The 19,988-nt window shown below is 49.5% G+C and overlaps 1 protein-coding gene across 4 annotated transcripts; it reads left to right on the top strand.

Moving 5' to 3' along the window:
• The first annotated feature begins 8 nt into the window (after positions 1-8).
• On the top strand, positions 9-19,736 carry EARS2 (glutamyl-tRNA synthetase 2, mitochondrial). 4 transcript variants are annotated; one of them, XR_004130716.2, is made up of 9 exons: positions 9-299; positions 2,849-3,004; positions 6,658-6,847; positions 9,011-9,483; positions 10,623-10,731; positions 12,927-13,080; positions 13,175-13,305; positions 14,828-14,923; positions 17,564-17,688. XR_004130716.2 is itself a non-coding variant. In XM_010986920.3 (9 exons), the coding sequence occupies exons 1-9, from the start codon at positions 161-163 to the stop codon at positions 18,236-18,238; spliced, it is 1,572 nt and encodes a 523-aa protein (XP_010985222.1). In that variant the 5' UTR covers positions 64-160; the 3' UTR covers positions 18,239-19,736. The 4 variants fall into 4 exon arrangements, 3 of the variants coding, with proteins under 3 accessions (XP_064334590.1, XP_010985222.1, XP_064334589.1); XM_010986920.3 differs by lacking the exon at positions 14,828-14,923 and adding an exon at positions 18,155-19,736 and having other exon boundaries at positions 64-299; positions 17,564-17,699; XM_064478519.1 differs by lacking the exons at positions 9-299; positions 14,828-14,923 and adding exons at positions 1,753-2,046; positions 18,155-19,736 and having other exon boundaries at positions 17,564-17,699.
• Positions 19,737-19,988: the final 252 nt, after the last annotated feature.

Below are 19,988 nucleotides of genomic sequence, written 5' to 3'. Positions count from 1 at the left end.
CGAGTGGCGCCGCAGCTGTGCAAGGGGGCGTGGGCTTGCAGGCTAGAAGGCCTGCGCCTTTAAGGGGCGGGGTTGCGCCTGCTGTGGCGGAAACGGATTGGCTGAGAGGAATCCCCGGAAGTGATGCACGGAGAGGCCCACGTGTGAGCTTCCACCCCACATGGCGGTACTTCTGAAGAGGTTGCTGCAGACCGGGAGGCCCCCGGCGGCCTTGGGCCGCCGCGTGGGACGGCGCGAGGCCAGCCTGGGCACTGATCCCGGGGCTGCGGTGCGAGTACGGTTCGCCCCCAGCCCCACAGGTAACTTTGGCGGACGTGACGCTGCAGGCCGGGGCCCACCGTCTCTTGCCCGCCCCCCAAATGTTCCCCGAGGAATTCCTTCCGGTGGAGTCAGACTGGGCGGGCAGTGCGACATCATTTTAGAGAGGAAGAAACAGGTTTACGAGCGGAAATCTTTCGCATTTCCAGAAATTTCGTGTTTATTGTGCTGTAGCCTTTCCTTGGCTCCCTCTTATGTTGTGTATAGTCAATAAGCGTGTATTGAATACACACTGTTTTAGGCTATGGGATGCAGTGGTCATGGGGAAAGTAGGGCCCCTGCTCTCAAGAAGCCTACACTGTAGTGGCCGCGACAAACACGAATAAAAATAACTACTTTTAAACAGTCACGTGTGCCGTGCAGGAAATGAAGCAGGGTAGGGGACGGGGAATTACTTAGGATGGTCAAGAATGCCTTGCTGAGGTGATGTAAGAGCTGAGAACCAAATGACATGAAGAATCTAGGTATGTGAGGCCTATGGGAGGAACCTTCTGGGCAAAGGAAGTTGCAGGTACATAGGCCCTGTGGTTAGTGTTGTAGTTTAGTAAGCCAGAGAGTGAGGCAGGGGCCCATGTATACCCTAATGGAGATCTTGTCAGGGCCTCCCCACCAGTTTCCCATATTCTTTTCTCACCGGGGCTACCTCGTGCCCTCTTTACACCAAACATCCCTCTCATTCTGAACCCCAGGGTCACAAAGCTACCTTTGTGGCAAGATCCCAGGTGCACAGAGTGACAAGGATCTTTCTTGGTAGGCATTATAGAGTAGAGCATGTTTCTCAAACCACCCCTGGTGAAAGGACTAGTTTCTGATTTCCAATGGGTTATGGATTAATACTCTCATAAAATGGATATAAAGATATTACTAGGAAAAGGAAACCCTTAGAAGCATACAAAATATGAGACTTTCTTTTTATTAGATTCAATAGACATTAAATTATTTTGTCAAAATTGCTATAAGTTTCTAAACATTTACTTGCAATTTCCGTACTTACTTGGTTGTGAACTGCCAAAGGTTTGCAGACAAGCACCCGGTTTGGGATTGTCTGAGCCTGGGATTGTCTGAGTCCAAATTTCTGGCTTCACCACTTCCTATCTGTGTGACTTGGGCAAAGTATTTAACCTCTCTGAGCTTCTGAGTTTCACTCTCTGTCAAACAGAGCTAGTAATGATACCTACCTTGTGGTTTGAGCTAATGCAGCTGAGGCACTTGGCAAGATCTGTTACTAATAGAAAGCGCTTAAACCCCTCCATTATGATTTTAATCCATGTTTCCTTGCTGATTTGCAGGAAAAGCCCGTATGGGCAAGGCTGTTGACTACAGATAGAAAAATTATTGTGCAACATAGATTACTATAATAGTTAAAATTAATTGAATAGTGTCCTCTGGTCAGCGTTTATGCTTCACAGCAACCTTGTAAGGAAGGTTTCTATTTTTTTGTTTTCAATCTTTCTAACAAATTAGAAAATTGAAGCTCACAAAAGTCAAATAGAGTGCCCAAGGGGTAGCATCTGGTAAATGGTGGATGCAGAATTTGAATTCAGGTCTATCTGATGTAAGAGGTCTGGCTTTCAAGTACTGCACCCCTGTCTTCTATCTTGGGGATCTCTGATTTTGTGGTGACTAGCTGGCTGAAGGTCACACACATAATCGGTGCTGAGCTGGAGTCTACCTGATCCCAGAGGAGCATTTCATATCCTGTGCTGCCTCCTGGACCTGGAGATGCAGGTGAGCTCATTGTGGAGAGAGGGCCAAGAAGGCAAGGTGAGGAAGAAGTAAAATCGTGAAAGTTTAAACTTGGGTAAAGAGAAATACAGTGGAATTGAATGTTACTTTTGGTTAGTATCTAAAGCCAGCAGTTAAAGTGTCAGATTGTAGGGAGGGTATAGCTCAGTGGTAGAGTGCATGCTTAGCATGCATAAGGTTCTGGGTTCAATCCCCAGCACCTCCATTAAGTAAAAAATAAATAAACCTAGTTACCCACACCAAAAAAAAAAAAAAAATGTTGAAGAGTGTCAGGTAGACAAAATTCAAAATATATGAGGTGGATAGTCACATGCAGTGAGCTGAAGGCATATGTAAAATGTAACTTTATAGTATTTAATTTAATTTTATTTATTTATTTTTTGCCCAAGCACTTCATTGAATTTGTGTAAGTTAAATGCACGTGTGACATGGCTTCAGTGAATAACCTTCTCCTTCTTTTTGGGTCAAACTTAGCCTTAGCAAATCTCAAAGTAGAATGACAGGTGCAATTGGGGAGAGTCGGAGCCTCTTTATGAAATGGCCTGCTCCGAAACTTGGGTTTTCTTCTACTTCCAGGATGAGGGTAAATGAGGCAGCCTCCTCAGTCCTCTCCTGTGGCAGTCTGACTGTCTGGATGCTGGGAGAGATGGGACAGGGATAACCATCTCTTGGGCTTTGATACTCCCTGGAACCTTCTGTCACGAGCAGAACTTACTTGCCCCTTGGCTGAGGCCCATCAGCTCATCTTCCCCATCTCATCTGAGCTGTTCTCTTCTTCTGCCAGGCTTCCTGCACCTGGGCGGCCTTCGCACTGCCTTGTACAACTACATCTTTGCCAAGAAGCACCAAGGGAGTTTCATCCTGAGGCTGGAGGATACAGATCAGACTCGCCTTGTGCCCGGGGCAGCGGAGAATATCGAGGACATGCTGGAGTGGGCAGGTGAGGCTGGCAGGGAGAGGACCCTTCTCCAGGGAAGGAACAGGGAGCCAGAAAAAGAGTTCTTCTCATGGGGCCCAGGGTGGAGAATGCGTGGTTCCTGAAGAAAGGGGTACATTTGTACTGCCCGGGGTGGCAGGTGTCACCCAAAAAGATGCTGAAGCTCCCTGAGAAAAAAAGAGCCCCAAAGCTGTTTTGAGATTCCTGTTCTTCTCTCCGAATCTCACATCCTGCTGGAAGCAGGCAGGAAACAGGGGCCAAGGGGAAGATGGAGCTGGAGGCTCTGGGGCTGTTGGGAGCAGGAGGAAGCCCTTGTTCCTGGGTGGGAATCCTGGCCCAGCCGTCACGTCAAATCTTCTGATTTCTAGGAGGAGCCAGAACTCCAGGGTTTTTTTGGTTTTGTTTTGTTTTTGATGACTACTTCCCATTGTTAAATGTAAGCCCAGATTTTTTTTTTTTAACCATATTACACGGTCCAAGCAAAACTTGTGCCACTTCTGAAGTCAGTCTTCTTGTAGGAAGTTTAATCCTAAGGTCAGCCAAGCTCAGGGAGGACAAGGAGGAGTGTGTGTGTTCCCTAGGTCAACAGTTGCCTACCTGTCAGAACAAGTATGACTAGTTAAGCAACCCAAGAGAAAATGCCAAAAATGCCAAGGCTGTCTTAAGATGTGTGCTCTAATCTCAGGTAAATTATTAACTAAACTCAGGGTTCCTAAAGGACAGAAACCAATTTCATTTCTGTCCTCTATTGTAGAAGGTTATAGCAGAAACTCAGTAGTGATTAGTTGAATAAAAGAATTCATTCATCAAGGTCACTTACTATGACCCAGGTAGTGTTTGAGCCTGGAACCAAGACCCTGTGCTCAGTAAGTAGGGGACGACAGATAACGAACAGATCAGTTTATTCTTACTTTGATATTAAGTGATGATTAGTGCTGTGGAGAAAAGGGTAGCAGGCTGGGGAACCAGCAGGGAGTGGTGCTCTTACAGACAGGGTGGACCTCTCCAAGCAGATAATGGTAGAGCAGAGACGAAGTGGTTACCTAAGTGGAGAATGCTCAAAGCAGAGAGAATAGCAGGTGCAACGGCCCTGCAGAAGCTAAACCCTTTGCATATCTGTGGAGCAGGAAGGAAGCCAGTGTGGCCCATGCACAGTGAGTAGAGCAGAGGACCTGGAGACGTGAGGATAGGGAGGTTGGCAGAAGCCAAATCCTGTCATGCCACATGGCTGGGCACCTGCTACATGTCAGGCAGCGTGCCCAGGACGAGGGGTGGACCACCTGATGCGTCCTGCCCCTGTGGGGCCCCCAGCTCAGCATGATGGTGTGAGCCTTTTGGCGAGGCAGAGGGCAGGTGTCCACACCCCAGGGAGGCTGACTTCTGGAGCCTCTTGCTTCGAGAGTCTTTTTTTTTTTGTAACTGACATATGATTCATAAAATATGAAATTCACCATTTCAAATTGGTCTTTAGTAGATTCACTGTGTTTTGTACCCATCACCACTCTCTAATTCTAGAACATTTCCATCATCCTGAAACGAAACTCTGTAGCAATTAGCAGTCACTCCCTCTTCCTCCTTCCCTCCTACCCCTGGCAGTCGCTAACCCACTTTCTGTCTCTGTGTTTTGCCTGTTTGGAACATTTCATTTTATGACTGGCTTTTACTTAGCATAAGATTCATGTATGTTGTAGCAGGACTCAGTACTTCATTTCTTTTTATGGCCAAACAATATTCATTAGTGGAAAAACCACATTTTGCTTAGCCATTCATCAGTGGGTGGGCATTTGGGTTGTGTCTACTTTGGGGCTATTATGAGTAAAACTGCTGTGAACATTTATGTACTATTTTTTATGTGAACCTGTTTGCAGTTCTCCTAGTGGAGTCGCTCTTAAACCTTGGAACGTTCCAAATGCTGAACATGTTAAGGTTAGGTCAAGAAGGGACCACCCCCACAAAAAAAAAAGGACCCCGGGTTCACCTAAGCCAACCCCCTTCTCTGACAAACGAAGAAATACCAGTACAGGTGGTACCAGTGATAATCACAGCCAGGACCTTCCAAGTGGTCGGACACGCCAGGCAATGTGCCCAGCACTTCCCGTAGGCCCTCTCGTTCCAGCCTTGTGATGACCCTCAGGAGGAAGTTACTGCTTGTTTCCTTCTTTTATAAAGGAGGAGACGGAGGCTTTGCAAGACAACTTGCCCAAGGCCACAGAGCAGGGCGGTGTGTGTGAACCCAGGCCCTCTGCCTCCAGAGTTTGTGTTAACAGTGGGTGTATGGGGTTAACCGTGTCCTCATCTTCCTAATTCATTTGACAGCTATGTGAGGGCAGAAGCACTATCATCCAGCTATTCTGTGTCCCCTTTGCCTCTCCTGGAAGCGTGTATGAGTTACATCTATCCTTTGAGATCTGAGGAACCCGGACCTTAGGTTGGGGGTTTGGCTTCTAACATCCCATTGATCTCACAGCATATATTGCAGCTGTCGGACACGTAGAGCATTGGGCTAAGCCTTTTGTGAGCACTGATGCATTTAAGTCCCAGCCACTTTGCACAGTAGACTCTTAGCTCTACTTTTCAGAGAAGTAAACTGAGGCTTAGAGAGGCTAAGGAATGCAAGAGGCAGTGCAGGCAGTGGTTAAGAGTGTGGACCCAGGGCCGGCTAGCCTGCATGTGAATGCAGTTGTTCCCCTTATCCTTGACGTCTTTACTTAATAGGGGTGAACGGCACCTACCGGGTAGGATGGTTTTAAGTCTTAATGGAGATCACAAAACATAAAAGCTGCCTGGCTTTCAGCCTTAACACCATCTTCTGAGAAAACTCCGTGCCATGAGAGCAAAGTGGAGGGAGAAGTAAATGTGCAGACCGCAGTGCAGAAGAAGAAAGATGAGGCAGAGGTCCAGGAAAACTTGTACACCCACAGAAACCACTAGAGCAGAAGCGAAGAAAGCCAGAGGCCAGGGATGCTGATACAGATTGCTGGACTGCATGCAAAACTCTGTAGAACTTGTCTCAATGGATCTAGAACATCTATTGCCATTCTGATCGCCTCGACCACCTTTAAGAGACCTATCTTGCTCATATCAAAATGATCCCTTTTGGTCCTTTGCCCCAGACCTGTGATATTCTGAACTAGTTCCATTTTCAGTTGTGGCTGAATATAACACATGTACAGTAAATCATTTCTTCTGCTGTCTTAGCTGAAGAAAAAAAAGAAAGTAGCCTGGCAGGTGCATGGCACTCGAGAGCTCACACATTTTTAGAATCCCTTGTCACAGCTAGTCAGGGGCAGAGCCAGGAGTCCAGCTGGGCCCTGATGGGCTGTCCCTGAACTATGCTTATTTCTCCTGAGTCTGCTTTTCCAGATGGGGTCTGGTTTCTCCCTCCCTGGAGCTAGAAAGCAGGAGAGGATGTGCTGGTGAGCCTGTGTACCTCCATCTGGCTCCTTACCCACCAGGCCATGTGACATTGAGTGTTAACCTCTCTGTACTTTAGCTTTTCCTCTGGAAAAGGGAAATCATAAGAGTAACAACCTCATTGATAGTCGTGAGGGTTACGAGCTTGGCCACATGTGTACAGTGCCCAGAACAGTACCTGGGAACATGCACCATGTACATCGTAGTCATCATTTGGTGATTATTCTCTCTGCCCGTTCCAGGCATCCCCCCTGACGAGAGCCCCCGCCGGGGAGGGCCTGCTGGGCCCTACCTGCAGTCTCAGCGACTTGCACTGTACGCCCAGGCCACTGAAGCTCTGCTGAGAAGCGGTGCTGCTTACCCCTGTTTCTGCTCACCCCAGCGGCTGGAGCTTCTGAAGAAGGAGGCCCTCAGGAACCGCCAGACGCCCCGGTGAGAGCCCTAGCCCATCATGGGTACCTCCCCAGGATTGGGTGTGTTTGTCAGCTGTTGCTGTGTAACAAATGACTCCAAAACATCCTAGCTTAGGGTTCCTGTGGGTCAGGAGTCTGGCACAGCTTAGCTGGGTCCTTTGGCTCAGGGTTTCTCTCAAAGCTGCAGTCAGGGTCTTGGCCAGGCTTGTGGTTACCCTGAAGCTGGGCCCTGGAAGGATTGGCCTCCATCTCTATCCGAGGCCATTGCCTGGAGACCTCTGTTTCTTGCCACGTGGGCCCCTCCCCAGGGCAGCTCACAGCTTGGCAGCTGGCTTTCCTCAGGGTGAGCAGAGAGAAGGCAGGAGAGAGCAAGGGAGGTGAGAGCTGCTGTCTCTGCCTGACCAAATCGAGGAAGTGACACATCATTGCCTGTTTTGTGCTCTGTTCATTAGAAGGAAGCCACTAGGTCCAGCCCACACTCAAGGGCAGGGAGGACATGAGACAGAAACACCAGCACGCGGCGACCGCTGGGGCCATGTCAGCTCTGCCTGCCACATCGGGCCTCTGGCAGTACCATATAAAATAACTTAAATTGTCTGTTATTTTGAATAAGTAAAATTTTCTCATGTCCAGAAAGACACATATGTAAAGATCTCTCCCAACCCTGAGTCTGGCTACGCAGTTACCTCTCCGGGGACAAGTGGTGTTAGAATTCTCTTGTGTGTCCTCCGGAGACACGCAGTGCCTACACTAAAGAACGCATTTGATTTCTTGTCTTCCCCACTCAGATGGTCGCACACAAAATACGCGTCACGCAGCTTACAGATCCCACATACTCTCTCGAGGATCAGCCTGTCATCAGTCCATAAATTTCCTTATGCTTGCATAGTATTCCATCACATGGCTATATCATGACTTACCTGATCAGTTCCTTACTGATGAACACCTATGTCATTTCTAATCTTTTGTTATAAAAAGAAAGCGATGATGAACAGCATTGAAGTATATCATTTTGCACATGCGCAGTGTGTTTGTTGGATTACCTCCCTAGGTTTGGAATGGCCGGGTCAATTTGCCACTTTGATAGATCCCTCCTGGTGGCCCTTTACTAGATTGGACTCCCATCAGCATCATAACATTCAAGTTTCAGTTTCAGTGAGCTGTTTGGACAAAAGCTCGGGTGCCCGTACAAGGTCACAACATTCACTACAGAATTGCCTTTTTTCTAATTGTAAGGAGTCTATTTTTCCATTGACAGAAGATTATTTTTAAAAATTACAATCATGCCCTATCCTGGAATCCATGCAGCCATCTATGATTGAACACTTGGCTCAGTGTCAAGGACTGTGCTTACAAGCATTGCATTTTGTATCAGGACGCTCTGGGGAGTAACAAATACTCTGTTTAAAAGGGACAAACCAGAGTGTCTCATACTTTAGCGTGCAGAAGAATCCCCTGGGCATCTGGTTAACGCGCAGCTTCTGATTCTGCAGGTCTGGGCTGGGGCCTGAGATGCTGCCTTTCTGACAAGCTTCCAGGTGAGGCCGATGTTGGCAGGCCACAGACCACACTTTGAGTAGCCAGAGCATAAACCACACAAACATTTAGCCTCTCATTCTGTGAAAGTCTTGGAGGTGGGTGACTCCGGGATGAAAGCAGCAGCTTTGAGAAGTTGGGATTCTGTTTTGGCCACTTTCTGGCTCCCTCGTCTCCGCCTCCCACCGTCACTTACAAGTGGTTGCCGCAGCTTGCGGCTCACTCTCACTCGGAGAGAGAATCTTTCCTAGAACCGTAAGCCTCCCCTACCCGCCAGGCATACTTTTCTTTGAATCTCAGTGACTAGAAGGATCCTACGTGGGCTGGTCAGTGGGGTGGGGGAATGGGATTGCGTGGTGGCTGCACCAGTCACGGTTCGCTCATAAGTCACCCCCTTGGCCTGGGACTTTGACATTTCCTCGTTAGCAAGAAAGAAGGGGACCGGCTTGTGTTTGCTGTGCTACATTGTCTCACTCAGTTCTCCCACACAATAACCTTATTGTCCCCATTCAAGACTGATGAGACAGCTGAGAGAGGTAAATGACTTGCCCAAGGTCATGCAGTTATCAGTGACCAAGGCAGAACTCATGCCAGTCACCAGGGCCCTTAATGACTCGTAGTTACTGTGCTGCCTGCTTCCCCACAGGTATGACAATCGGTGCCGGAACCTGAGCTCGGTGCAGGTGGCCCAGAAGCTGGCCACCGACCCCAAGCCTGCTGTCCGCTTCCGCCTGGAGGGAGAGACGCCAGCCTTCCAGGACTTGGTGTATGGCTGGAATCGGCATGAAGTGGCCAGCGTGGAGGGGGACCCAGTCATCCTGAAGAGCGATGGCTTCCCCACGTACCACCTGGCCTGCGTGGTGGACGACCACCACATGGGCATCAGCCACGTGCTGCGGGGCTCTGAGTGGCTGGTCTCCACCTCCAAGCACCTGCTCCTCTACCAGGCCCTCGGCTGGCGGCCCCCACACTTTGCCCACCTGCCCCTGCTTCTCAACAGGGATGGCAGCAAGCTGTCCAAGAGGCAAGGGGACATTTTTCTGGAGCATTTTGCTGCCGCCGGCTTCCTGCCAGATGCCTTGCTCGACATCATCACCAACTGCGGCTCAGGGTTTGCAGGTACCCGCTCCCCTGAGAGGTCCTGGTGGGGCCATAGCGTGAGGGGTCGGGGCCTTGGTTCAGGCCACTTGGCCTTCAGTCACGGCCGTGCCACCTCCCAGCTGTGTGATCTCATACAAGTTCACCTTTTATTCAAGTGTTTATTGAGCCAGACACTGTTCAGCTCTGGGGCTACAACAGTGACCAAGATAGATATAATCCTTGCCCTCAAGGAGCTTTTGGTCTCTCTGAGCCTCAGTTTCCCTGTCTGTAAAATGGGGTTAAGTGTCTACATTACAGAGTTAAATTAGGATTCACTGAGCTTCTGAGTACGAGGCACTACTGCAGTATCTGCCACACAATAAGCACAAAAATTCCAGATGCTGTGACTTTTGTAATTATATTATTGCTGCTAGTGCAGATGTGTACTCGGACAGCATTACTAGGTTTACTATGACCCTAGTTTATTCCAAGCTGAGCCCTTATCCATGGCCCAAGACTTAGGGCCCAAATCTTGAAGAAGGACCAAATAGGATGACCCCTTTGGGAGGTGATTGCTGAAAATGTAGCCATAATGTAATCTGTTACTACTTATTCTGCTCTTTTCTCATTTAAGCCTTAAAATATCTTTGAGAGGTGTTTATCATCCCCACTGTTTGAAGAGGATTATGAGGCTCAGAGAGATTGAGTAACTTGTCAAAGTAACAACTAGTGAGGGATGTGGCAGAGGCTCAGTTTGGGCCTGAGCCTGACCGGGATGCCCTCTGAGTGCATAGGATGGAGCCACTGCTCGGGAGAAGCAGCCCCGGGCACAGCAGTTCTCACTCGGGCTGCTCTTTGAAATCACCCAGAGAACTTGTAAAATACACTCCCACTCAGACCCGTCCACATCCAGTCGAGTCCGGATCCCTGGGGCACAGCCAGGCAGTGAGTTGACTGTTCTTGGGGCTCCCATGTCATTGAGAGCACTGAAGGTCAATTTAGCCAGGTTGTTTTCCAGCTTTTATTTCCTTAGTGACAGAACCCTTTCTGCAAAAGGAAGCTCATTCAGGCCCTGGATATATAAAGTAGCCAGAAGTCGAATCCCTGTGGTCAGCCTCCCTTGTGGTTGAACGTGGAAGCGGGGTGGGGCTGAGCGCCTGGTCCTGCCTCACCTGCAGAGAACCAGATGGGCAGGACCTTGCCGGAGCTGATCACACAGTTCGACCTGACCCGCATCACCTGCCACTCAGCCCTGCTGGACCTGGAGAAGCTCCCAGAATTCAACAGGTGAGTGGGGACTCCGGAGAGCCCCCTCATAGAAAAGGGGTTTCCTGCTGGTGCTGGGTCCCCACGGCGGAGGGTCTAGTGGGCTCTGGATTCTAGTGCTGTGTGACCACAGGTAAGTCACCTGACCCCTTTGAGCCTCTCCTCTAAGATGGGACTAGTAACAGTCCCCACCTTGTTCAGTTCAGTTCAGTTCAGTTAAATGCTGCATCAAAGTGTTTCGCAAGGAGAAAGTGCTCAGTAAGTGGCGGCTAGTGTTTCTGCCATCGCAATTATTCCTGATCAGCCCCTCTCCCGCCTGGCCACCACAGTGAGTGCGCTGTCCCCTGGCTTCTGGTTTACATTTCAAGTAGTTCCTCCCTCTGAAACCTCCAGCCACAGCTGCAGTTCGGATCGCTGATGTCATGTCTCAGTCTGAGGGCATCAGCGGTAAAGCCGGCAAACGGCTTTGTACTTAGAGGGCGGGGACTCCTTGAGGCCTTCTCGCGAGCTCTGGTTTGGGGACAGGCTTTCCTTGGCACTTTACCCGTATGAGCCCGGGGAATTCATATCAACTGAGGCGTATTAAGGATATTACTTCATTTACTTCCCTCATCAGACCTAAGGTCAGTTGTATGAATTTGCCCTGTCGTGCATATGAGATCAAGGCATCAAGAAGTAACCAGCCCAAGTCCAAGTCCACACAGTAAACAGTGAGCATGTCTTGCATGGGGCGTTCAGGAGCAAATACAGCATGCACGCTGAACGCAGCTCGTGCTGTACCTTTCTCATCAGGGAAAAAGCAGTATCCCCGAGGGGAATGGGGTTGAAACAGGGGAGATGCTTTGTGACCCCTTCCAGTCACCCCAAAGCACGAGGGGGAGCCTGAGGAAGATGGAGGTGGGCTTTTGCTTTGTGTGAACCAGGGAGGGGATGTGGCCTTGAGATGGTTGCCCACGGGTTGAATGCGGCCGGAGCTCTTTGGTTGTTTCTGTGAACAAGCCACTGCTGTGGTGACTTCAGTAACAGTAGTAAAGACAACAGTAGCTGTCACGGCAGCACTGGCAGTGGGGTGGCGGTAGCAACTAGCTGACGGTTTTGTCGCACTTGCTGTGTTCCAGGCCCTGGACCTTCCATGGGTTACCTCAAGCCTGGCCACTAGGGTCCCTTGATTTCTTTCTTCCCACTGTCTCATCTAGTACTCAGGAGGTTCGGTACCAATTTCATGTGGTTTTTCTTCATTTCTTTTTAGAAAATGATGTTTTGGGGCCAATACGTGCTCCAGATAACTTCCCCAGAGGGCCTCATCCTTGTACCCTCTGTCTTGCCCACGCCTCTGCTCAGTCTCGCTACCCGGCTCCAGCCTCGTGCTCACTGCCTTACAGATAATCCCTTGTTTGCTCTGCCCGGCGCCCCGGGAGCGAGGCCCCGTGTCCCCACAGTTACAGCGCCCTGAACTCCGAATGGTTGTGTAACTTGCTGCAGACAGACATCTGGCAGGGCTGGCTTCACTCCCAGGCCTGTCCCATCTCAGAGCCCATGAGATCATCACCCCTCCCTTGCTGCCTGTTTTCTTTTTTCCTACACCAGGAATGGGGGCCAAGCACCTACAGAACACTCGGCTCTGTGCTGCTCTCGCCCCTGGGTCCCCCCAGTCCTGCTGGAGACAGGGTGAGGGTGGCCTAGGGACTGAGGACTGACAGGGCCTAGTCAGAGGGTCAGAGTCTTAGAGCTCTGCTGCTTCTGAAGGAGAGAACAAAACAGAGGAATGCTGAAAAGGAGAAAATGTGACCTGATAAGAAAACTTGAACTTTTTAACCGTGAGCCCTGAATTCGAACAGCTCTGCCCTCTGTACCGCCTTGTGGCCCTGAATCTTAGAAATCCATATTCTTACCCTCTGCCCTTTTGTGCCAGAGCCCCATGCTTCAAACTCTGTGAGGAGGCAGGCACTCTCAGGTCTGCTTTGTAAACTCCGGTGCAGGTAGAGACCAGGCAAGGAGCACAGGGGAGGGCGGTGGGCCAAGTGAGAGACCCGGGGAGCAGAGGGACTGGCAGACAGGAGTGACTGTCAATCGACAGAATCCCTTCTGCTCCAGCCAGGATGGAGGGAGGGCAGCCCACGTAAGGTGTCATCTTCAAACCCCCTTGCTCCCCTGGGGAGGAAGTTTGCCTGGGCTGGAGACACTGGCAGCAGGACGGTCCCTTGGCTCCTCTGCAGGCTGCACCTCCGCCGGCTGGTGAGCGAGGAGACCCAGAGACGCCAGCTGGTGGGGAAGCTGCAGGTCCTCGTGGAGGAGGCGTTTGGGAGCCAGCTGCAAGACAGGCACGTCCTGGACCCAGCCTATGTGGAGCGGATCATCCTGCTGAGACAGGTGTGGGATGGAGAGCTCGGGGAGACGGATGGAGTGGCTGGCGCTCCACTCCTCCCGCTTCCCCAGTACAGTCAGTGACCACCTCTTTCCCCAGCATCACATCAGCCGCCTGCAGGATTTGGTCTCCCCAGCGCACTCCTACCTGTGGACTCGTCCTGCCGTGGGTCGGGCACAGCTGGGCGCCATCTCCGAGAAGGTGGATGTCATTGCTGAGCGAGTGCTGGGGTGAGTTCCCCCAGGCCGAGCTCGAGGTTCTGCTCCCTCCCTCCCAGGGCCCCCTTTACTTCAGGGCTTGGCTGTGAGGCCCTCAGTACAACCCTGGAGCTGGTGAGAGGTTCCTGATGGGATGATCGCTCACTCTGTCTTGGTAGAAGGGCTCACCCCGAGCAGCTGGGCTCTCCCCGGAAGAGGCAGTGCCTTCTGGCTCTGGGACTGGCCCCATCTGGGTTCCACTCCAGCCTTGCCACTCGCTGGCCCAGTTAGTTCACCTGCCCAGGTGACTTCAGTTTGTCCAAGTTACTGCACTTTCTTTGAGCTTCCGTTTCCTCCTCTGCAGGGTGGAGGTGATACTAGTTCTTACTGTGAGAGTAACAGAACTCTTTAGATTATGAGGGCAGAAAATGCAGCCAAAGCTGGCATAAGCAAGAGGGGAATGACTGGTCTGTGTCATTGCAGAGGCTAGAAGGGCTGACTTGAAGCCCAGCTCAATGCAGGGACCAAAAATATGTCACCAAAACCGACTTTCTCCCTCAGTCCCTTTGACTTTCTGCCCCACATGGCTACGCCTTCCGCAGAGGATCTGTGTGAGGTAGATGGAGGGTGGGACTCTCTGCCAGACAGACAAGTGCACTTCTCCCTTACCTGCCTTCGGAGTGGGCAGTTCAGGGCTGAACAGCTTTTCTCCACATCTCCAGGGTCCTGCGGTCCCTAGGTTTTGCTCTTGTCCCCGTGGTCCATGGTGGCTCAGGATTCAGCCAGAGGAGGAAGGAGGAAAAGGGCAGGGGGACAGGAAGCTCCCTCCCCTCAAGGACTTGACTTAAAAGTTACACACTCATTTCCGCCCAGATCCCACTGGCCCGAGTGCCTGTCCTGTGGCCACACCAAGTGACAAGGGAGGCTGGGAAATGTCGATTTTACCTTAGCCACCATGTGCCCAGCTAAAAATTATTCATACTCGTGAGAGGGAGAAAGGATCTGGGGATCATAAGCTGCCTCTCTCTCGGTCTCTGCTGCAGTGGGAAGACAGCTTTGGGGCAGCTCCACGTGCAAAACCTCAGCCACAGACTAAGGCTGTGTCTTGAGATTCACGCTGATGGGGCCTGAGGGGCCTGGTTTTTCTGCTCCCAAACTAATCACCAGGCCTGGAGGATGTGACATGCTTATTAGCTTAGGTTAGGTCAGTTGCGGGGCCCTGAGTGGACCCCCAGCCAAAGCTCATGGGCTGAGGATGCAAGCCGGGTAATTCCACAGGGAGATTTGAGGCATTGGTAACCGAAAAAGGGAGATGGATGCTGAGCAGCAAACCCCACAAATGTCCATTTTACTTACCTCCTGGCTTTGTTGTGAAGATTAAATTAGGTAATAATAGCGAACACTTATGCTTGTGTTTGCTTACACACATGCCTGCAACGTGCTATGTTGTGTTTTGTATGCTAGACACATACACACGTGTGCTATGTGTGTGTGTATGCACTTAAATTCTTAGCAACCTAATAAAGTAACTGCTGTTATAATCCCCTTTTTACAGATAAGAAAATCGAGGTACAGAGAGGCTCAGAAACTTGTCTAGAATAATACAGCTAGTAAGTTGGAGGAGCAGAGATTGAAACCCGAGCTGGCTGGGGTGAGAGACCACATATCTAACCGTATTCTCTGTTGCTTCTCCGTGGGGTAAAGTGCTTGGACAGTGCCTCATATGAGTATATTATTATAATACGTATGACATATTCTGTATGTTGTTATAATATACATTTTGAAGAGGTAAGAGTATAAGTAATGTGGCAAAAAATAACCACCAATGTAAGAGGGTTTATAGCCAAAAACAATTCTTCCCTCCTACTCAGCCCCCAGCACAAAGGCAGCTCCTCTTAGCACTTTGTGACGTGTCCATATTCATGGAAATGTGTATGTAACTCCATTCTTCTAAGTTTTTTAAAATGTAAAATTTAATTATTACTAAAACATTGAAACCTCTTAAACCTGAGCTTATGACTTAGGAATTTTTTTAAAAAGTACATATTGGGAGTCCTGTTTTTAATCCTTTTCCCCCGTCTGCCCCATTCCAGAACCCTCTCTGGATGTTACTAGTATTCTTAATTATATCTAAATAACCATTCTTATTTTCCACTTTTTTTTTGCACGAAAGGTACAATACAATAACACTAGTATCTCTTTTGTTTGGTTTTTTTTTCATTTTTATTTTTTTATTGTAGTTGAATTAAAATATTATATTAATTTCAGGTATACAATATAGTGATTCAGTTTTTATAGATTATACTCCATTTAAAGTTTACAAAATAATGGCTATATTTCCCTAAGTGTCTTCTTGGGGTTTTTGTTTTGTTTTGTTTTTTGTTTTTGCTTGTTTCTCTGTTTATTCACTTAACAATATGTCTTTAGATCCGTCCTGAGCTTAGAGGGCATCCTCAGTCCTTTCTCGGCTGCACCTGCCACTTTACCATGATTTATTTAACTCATCTCCTCTTGATGGGCACTTGGATTGCTTCCAAATTTCGCTGTTACACATGATGCCACAGCGAATAACCTTGAATAGACATCAGTGAACACCTTTGCAAGTTTATTTCCAGAATAAATTCCTAAGAGCTATTATTAATAACACTCCCGTAATTTAGGACATTCCACAGTAGGGCCTGTTAGTCCTAGTTCACTGGACTAATGTCTTAACTCCCCATCCCTGCCACGGGGTTAGATTTTAAAGACACTCTGGGGCTCCAACTCAAGGCAGGAAAGCTGACACTCAAATGTTTAGAGGCTGCCAGATCTCTCGAAGTCCCTTCTGTGCCCAGGCCAAGCTCTGGGCTAGCTCTGACGTGTCTGGCTGCCACGGTTGGCCGCCTGGCGCCTGTCACTCTTTCATCAGCTCCTCGGCGGCCCGCTTCCCCACGGTGACATTGAGGATCGTGTCTGGTTTTTTTCCCCACATTACGTTTTGTATTTTCAGTATTTCCTCTCCTCCATTTCATAAATAATAATTACCCCGTGGTCCAGTTTTAAGATGCAGTAAAAATGATTGTTTCTCAAATTGATACTGAATTGCTCAGGTACTGGAGGGAGGAAGGAAATCTGCAGTAAAAGGTCATTTGTCCCAGTACCCTGGGCCGTGGCAATGTGCGGGATGTGGTGTCTGGGCCCTGTCATAAGCAGGCGGTGTCAGGGTTGGTGTCATGAATCGTCTGCACCGGTCAGCATCTCCAGCCTTGGTCCCTTTTGGGTGTGGAATAGACTGTCCCCACCCTGTTCCCGTCTCTTGCTCTATCTCAGAATCAGGGCTGAGACCAAGTTTTCGCAAGTCCTGCTAGAGCAGGCTGAGGAATTTCTGAGGAATTTCTCTTGAACTCAGATGTGCTTTTGGGAGAGGGTCTCAGCTGGACTCCCGAAAGTAGGGAATGCTTGCTGGCCCTTTGGAGTTTAGATCCTTAAGGTGTTCTAGTTTGTGGGCAGAGAAGGGTTACGTCTGATTTCTTTCTTTTTGCTCCTCTGCTGCATCCACCAGAAGTCTAGAAACTGTGTTTCAAGCCAATTCCAAGAGCACTTCGTTCTTCCATCCTGTGTCTAACCTATTCCTAAGTGTCTTTCAGTGTCTCTGAGCTCTTGGATGTAATGCTAGCAAATACTTAACTTTTTATTAGAATATAAGATCTAATAATTTTTTACTTTTTTTTTTTTTGGTGGGGGGAGGGAGGTAATTAGGTTTGTTTGTTTGTTTGTTTTGGAGGAGGAGGTACTGGGGATTGAACCCAGGACCTTGTGCATGCCAGGCATGCACTCTACCACTTGAGCTATACCCTCCCCCCAGATCTAATACTTTTGAGCACTTGGCATCTGTTCAAGCAATGTACTTGGTGCTTTACAAGTTTTAACTTAGCCCCACCATAGCCCTGTGAGGTGCAGACACTATTATTATCCCCACTTAACAAGAAAGAAAACTGAGGCATAAAGATTACATGATGGAGAGGTAGCAATTAGTAAATCCTCTTATTATGGCATCCTTTTAGTTTCCCTATATTATGCCCACTCGCCTGGATTCTCTGTGTTTGTAGTCCCTTGGTTGGTGTCTCTTCCCCAGCTAGGATGGGGCTGGGGGTGGTAGATACTCCCTCCCTCCGCCCCTCTCCCACGCGGGCTTCAACATTGGCTGTGCTGTTGATTTATCTTATAGCTGATGGATAACTTTATGAAGTTCTCTCTTCCACCCACTTGCCATTGGCCCATGGAGGCCCCTTACAGACCTGCCCTCTTCTAGGCTTCTGGAAGGATCTGATACAAGCTTAACTCAGGACGTGCTGAACAGAGAACTGAAGAAGCTGTCAGAAAGTCTGGAAGGCATCAAGCATAGTCACATGATGAAGCTCCTCCGAGTGGCCCTCAGCGGACAGCTGGTGAGGCGGGCAGCTGGGCTGGACTTTGCTGTGGAGTCTCATTCATCCAGTCAGCTAACATTCACTGGCAGCACTAAGCTCCTTTTTAGGGCTACACAGATGAATGAAACATGCCCACTCCCTCATGCAGTCATTCAGCAGACGGTACTTACTGAGGGCCTGCCATGGGTAGGACCGTGGTAGGTTCAATGGATACAGTAGTGATGAAACACATGCGCTCCCCACCTTCAAGGAGCTGGCGGTTAACTGGGGGTAACAGACATACCAACCCAGGAAGGGCAGGCTTCTGGGACCCATCCTCAGCCTCAGAAAGCCAATAAAATGCAAACACTGCTCCTGGGAATGCAGGCAGCAGTGCTGGGGCTGGCCTGGGATGTGCCTTCTGCAGACTGAGGCTGGGTGTTAGTTCCTCAGGCAGTTTAAATAAGTTGAGTGTTTTCTCTTTTTGTTCTTAGCAAGGACCACCTGTAGCTGAGATGATGGTGTCCTTGGGACCAAAGGAAGTGCGGCAACGAATACAGAAGGTGCTTTCCAGCTAGACAGAAGGTGTGCGGGGCAGTGGAGGTCAGGCAGGAACCTGCTCTCCTGGGAACTGCCGTCAGCTGGGAGGAGCCGGAGGCCTGGGGCCCCCTCGGAAGCTTGTGGAAAGAACCGGAGTGAAAACAGGCACACAGGTGCATATATGGCGGGCTTGTCCTCATCAGGTGGCCAGGGACACCCAGCCCCCTCTCACCTGTTCCCTGACTCTAGAAAGGAAGGCTTCATGTCTGGTTCTAACACCAGAGTGCGCAGCAGAGGTTAGGGGCTGCTGCACAGAGCAGTCCAGAGGACTCCTGTTTTAATCTGCTCTGGCTGCCATTACAAAATCCCACAGACCGGTGGCTTCAACAACAGAAAATTTTTTTCGCACTGCTCTGGAGGCTGGACGTCCAAGATCAAGGTGTTGCCAGGTTTCGTTTCTCCTGCGGCCTCCCTCCTTGGCTTGCAGATGGCTACCTTTTTGCTCTCACCTTACCTGGTCTTCCCTCTGTGTGTGCCCTTGATATCTCTCTGTGTGTCCCAATACCCTCCTCTTGAGAGGAGACTTAATCCAATCAGATTGGATTAAGTCCCAATTTTAAGGGCCTTATCTGCAAATTCAGCCACATTCTGGAGTACGACCCTGGGGTGGGGGCCTTCGGGCTTCCACATACAGGTTTTGAAGAGGGGAATAATTCAGCCCATGTGTAACAGCTTGGCAGCAACTGGACTCAGGGCCCTGCCCTCAGGCCAGTTTGAATTTGGAGCAGTGCAGGGTGATTGACAAGCAGGCCTGAACTAGCTGTCAGACTTTCTCTGGGGCTTATAAGGGGAGAACCTCCTCATCTTCCCCAGGGGGACACTTAGGTTTTATGCTGCTCTTTTTCCCTGGACTTGGGCAGCCTGTGTCCCCCTTCCCTAAGGCTGTCTCTCCCTCTTTTCCAGTTCTCTAGACCTGGTCCTTGGACTGGAGACCTCCACCCTGCCTGTTTTGCATCTTTTCCTTCATATCCACCTCCCCCTTCCACCCTTATTTGTAAATCCCTGTCTGTGGGTTTCTGAAATGAGATGTTCTTCTTGGGATGACTAGCAGTAGCTAAAGTTGAAAGGAGGGTGGTGGCCAGCCTCAAAGACCCCCTATAGGACTTCTAGGCTTCCCTGTGTGGCCCCCAGTCATCGCTGCCTCCTGGCATTCACGCTGAGTAGGGGTGACTTGTGTGTGATGCGTCACAGCTTCCATCTTGTTCTCTTGAATCCCTTACTCTGCGGGAAGCCAGCTTCCACATCGTAAAGACACTGAGACACACAGGGAACAGAGGCCTCCTGACAGCATCTCTGTGAGCACGCACTGTCTTGGGAGTTGGTCCTCCAGCCCCGGTCAGGCATGCAGGTGACCTCAGCCCTGGCTGATACCTGACTGCAGCCTTCTTGAAACATCCTGAGCCAGAACTAAAGCAAAGTTGCTCCCAAGTTTCAGATACACACAGATTATGAGATAATAAATGTTTATTGTTTAAAGCCTCTTGGTTCTGGGATCATTGTTACCCAACAGTAGTTAGCTAATACCGTCTCCTTGTCCAGGAGAGGAGGGAAGGGGGATTAAAGAATTTGTTGAGCTTCATGGAGACCTAATCTTTGCTTGAAAAGTACATCAGATAAAGTCCTTTAATCGCAAGCAATAGAAACCACCTCTGCCTAACTTAAGTTTAGTGGAGAGTTTAAGTTAATGGGAGTTTAACTGAGTGAGAATGTTAAAAAATCTATGGGAAA

Source organism: Camelus dromedarius, chromosome 24 (assembly GCF_036321535.1).
Source record: "Camelus dromedarius isolate mCamDro1 chromosome 24, mCamDro1.pat, whole genome shotgun sequence".
In the NCBI taxonomy this organism is placed as follows: domain Eukaryota; kingdom Metazoa; phylum Chordata; class Mammalia; order Artiodactyla; family Camelidae; genus Camelus; species Camelus dromedarius.
This window is presented reverse-complemented; position numbering and strand designations above follow the sequence as displayed.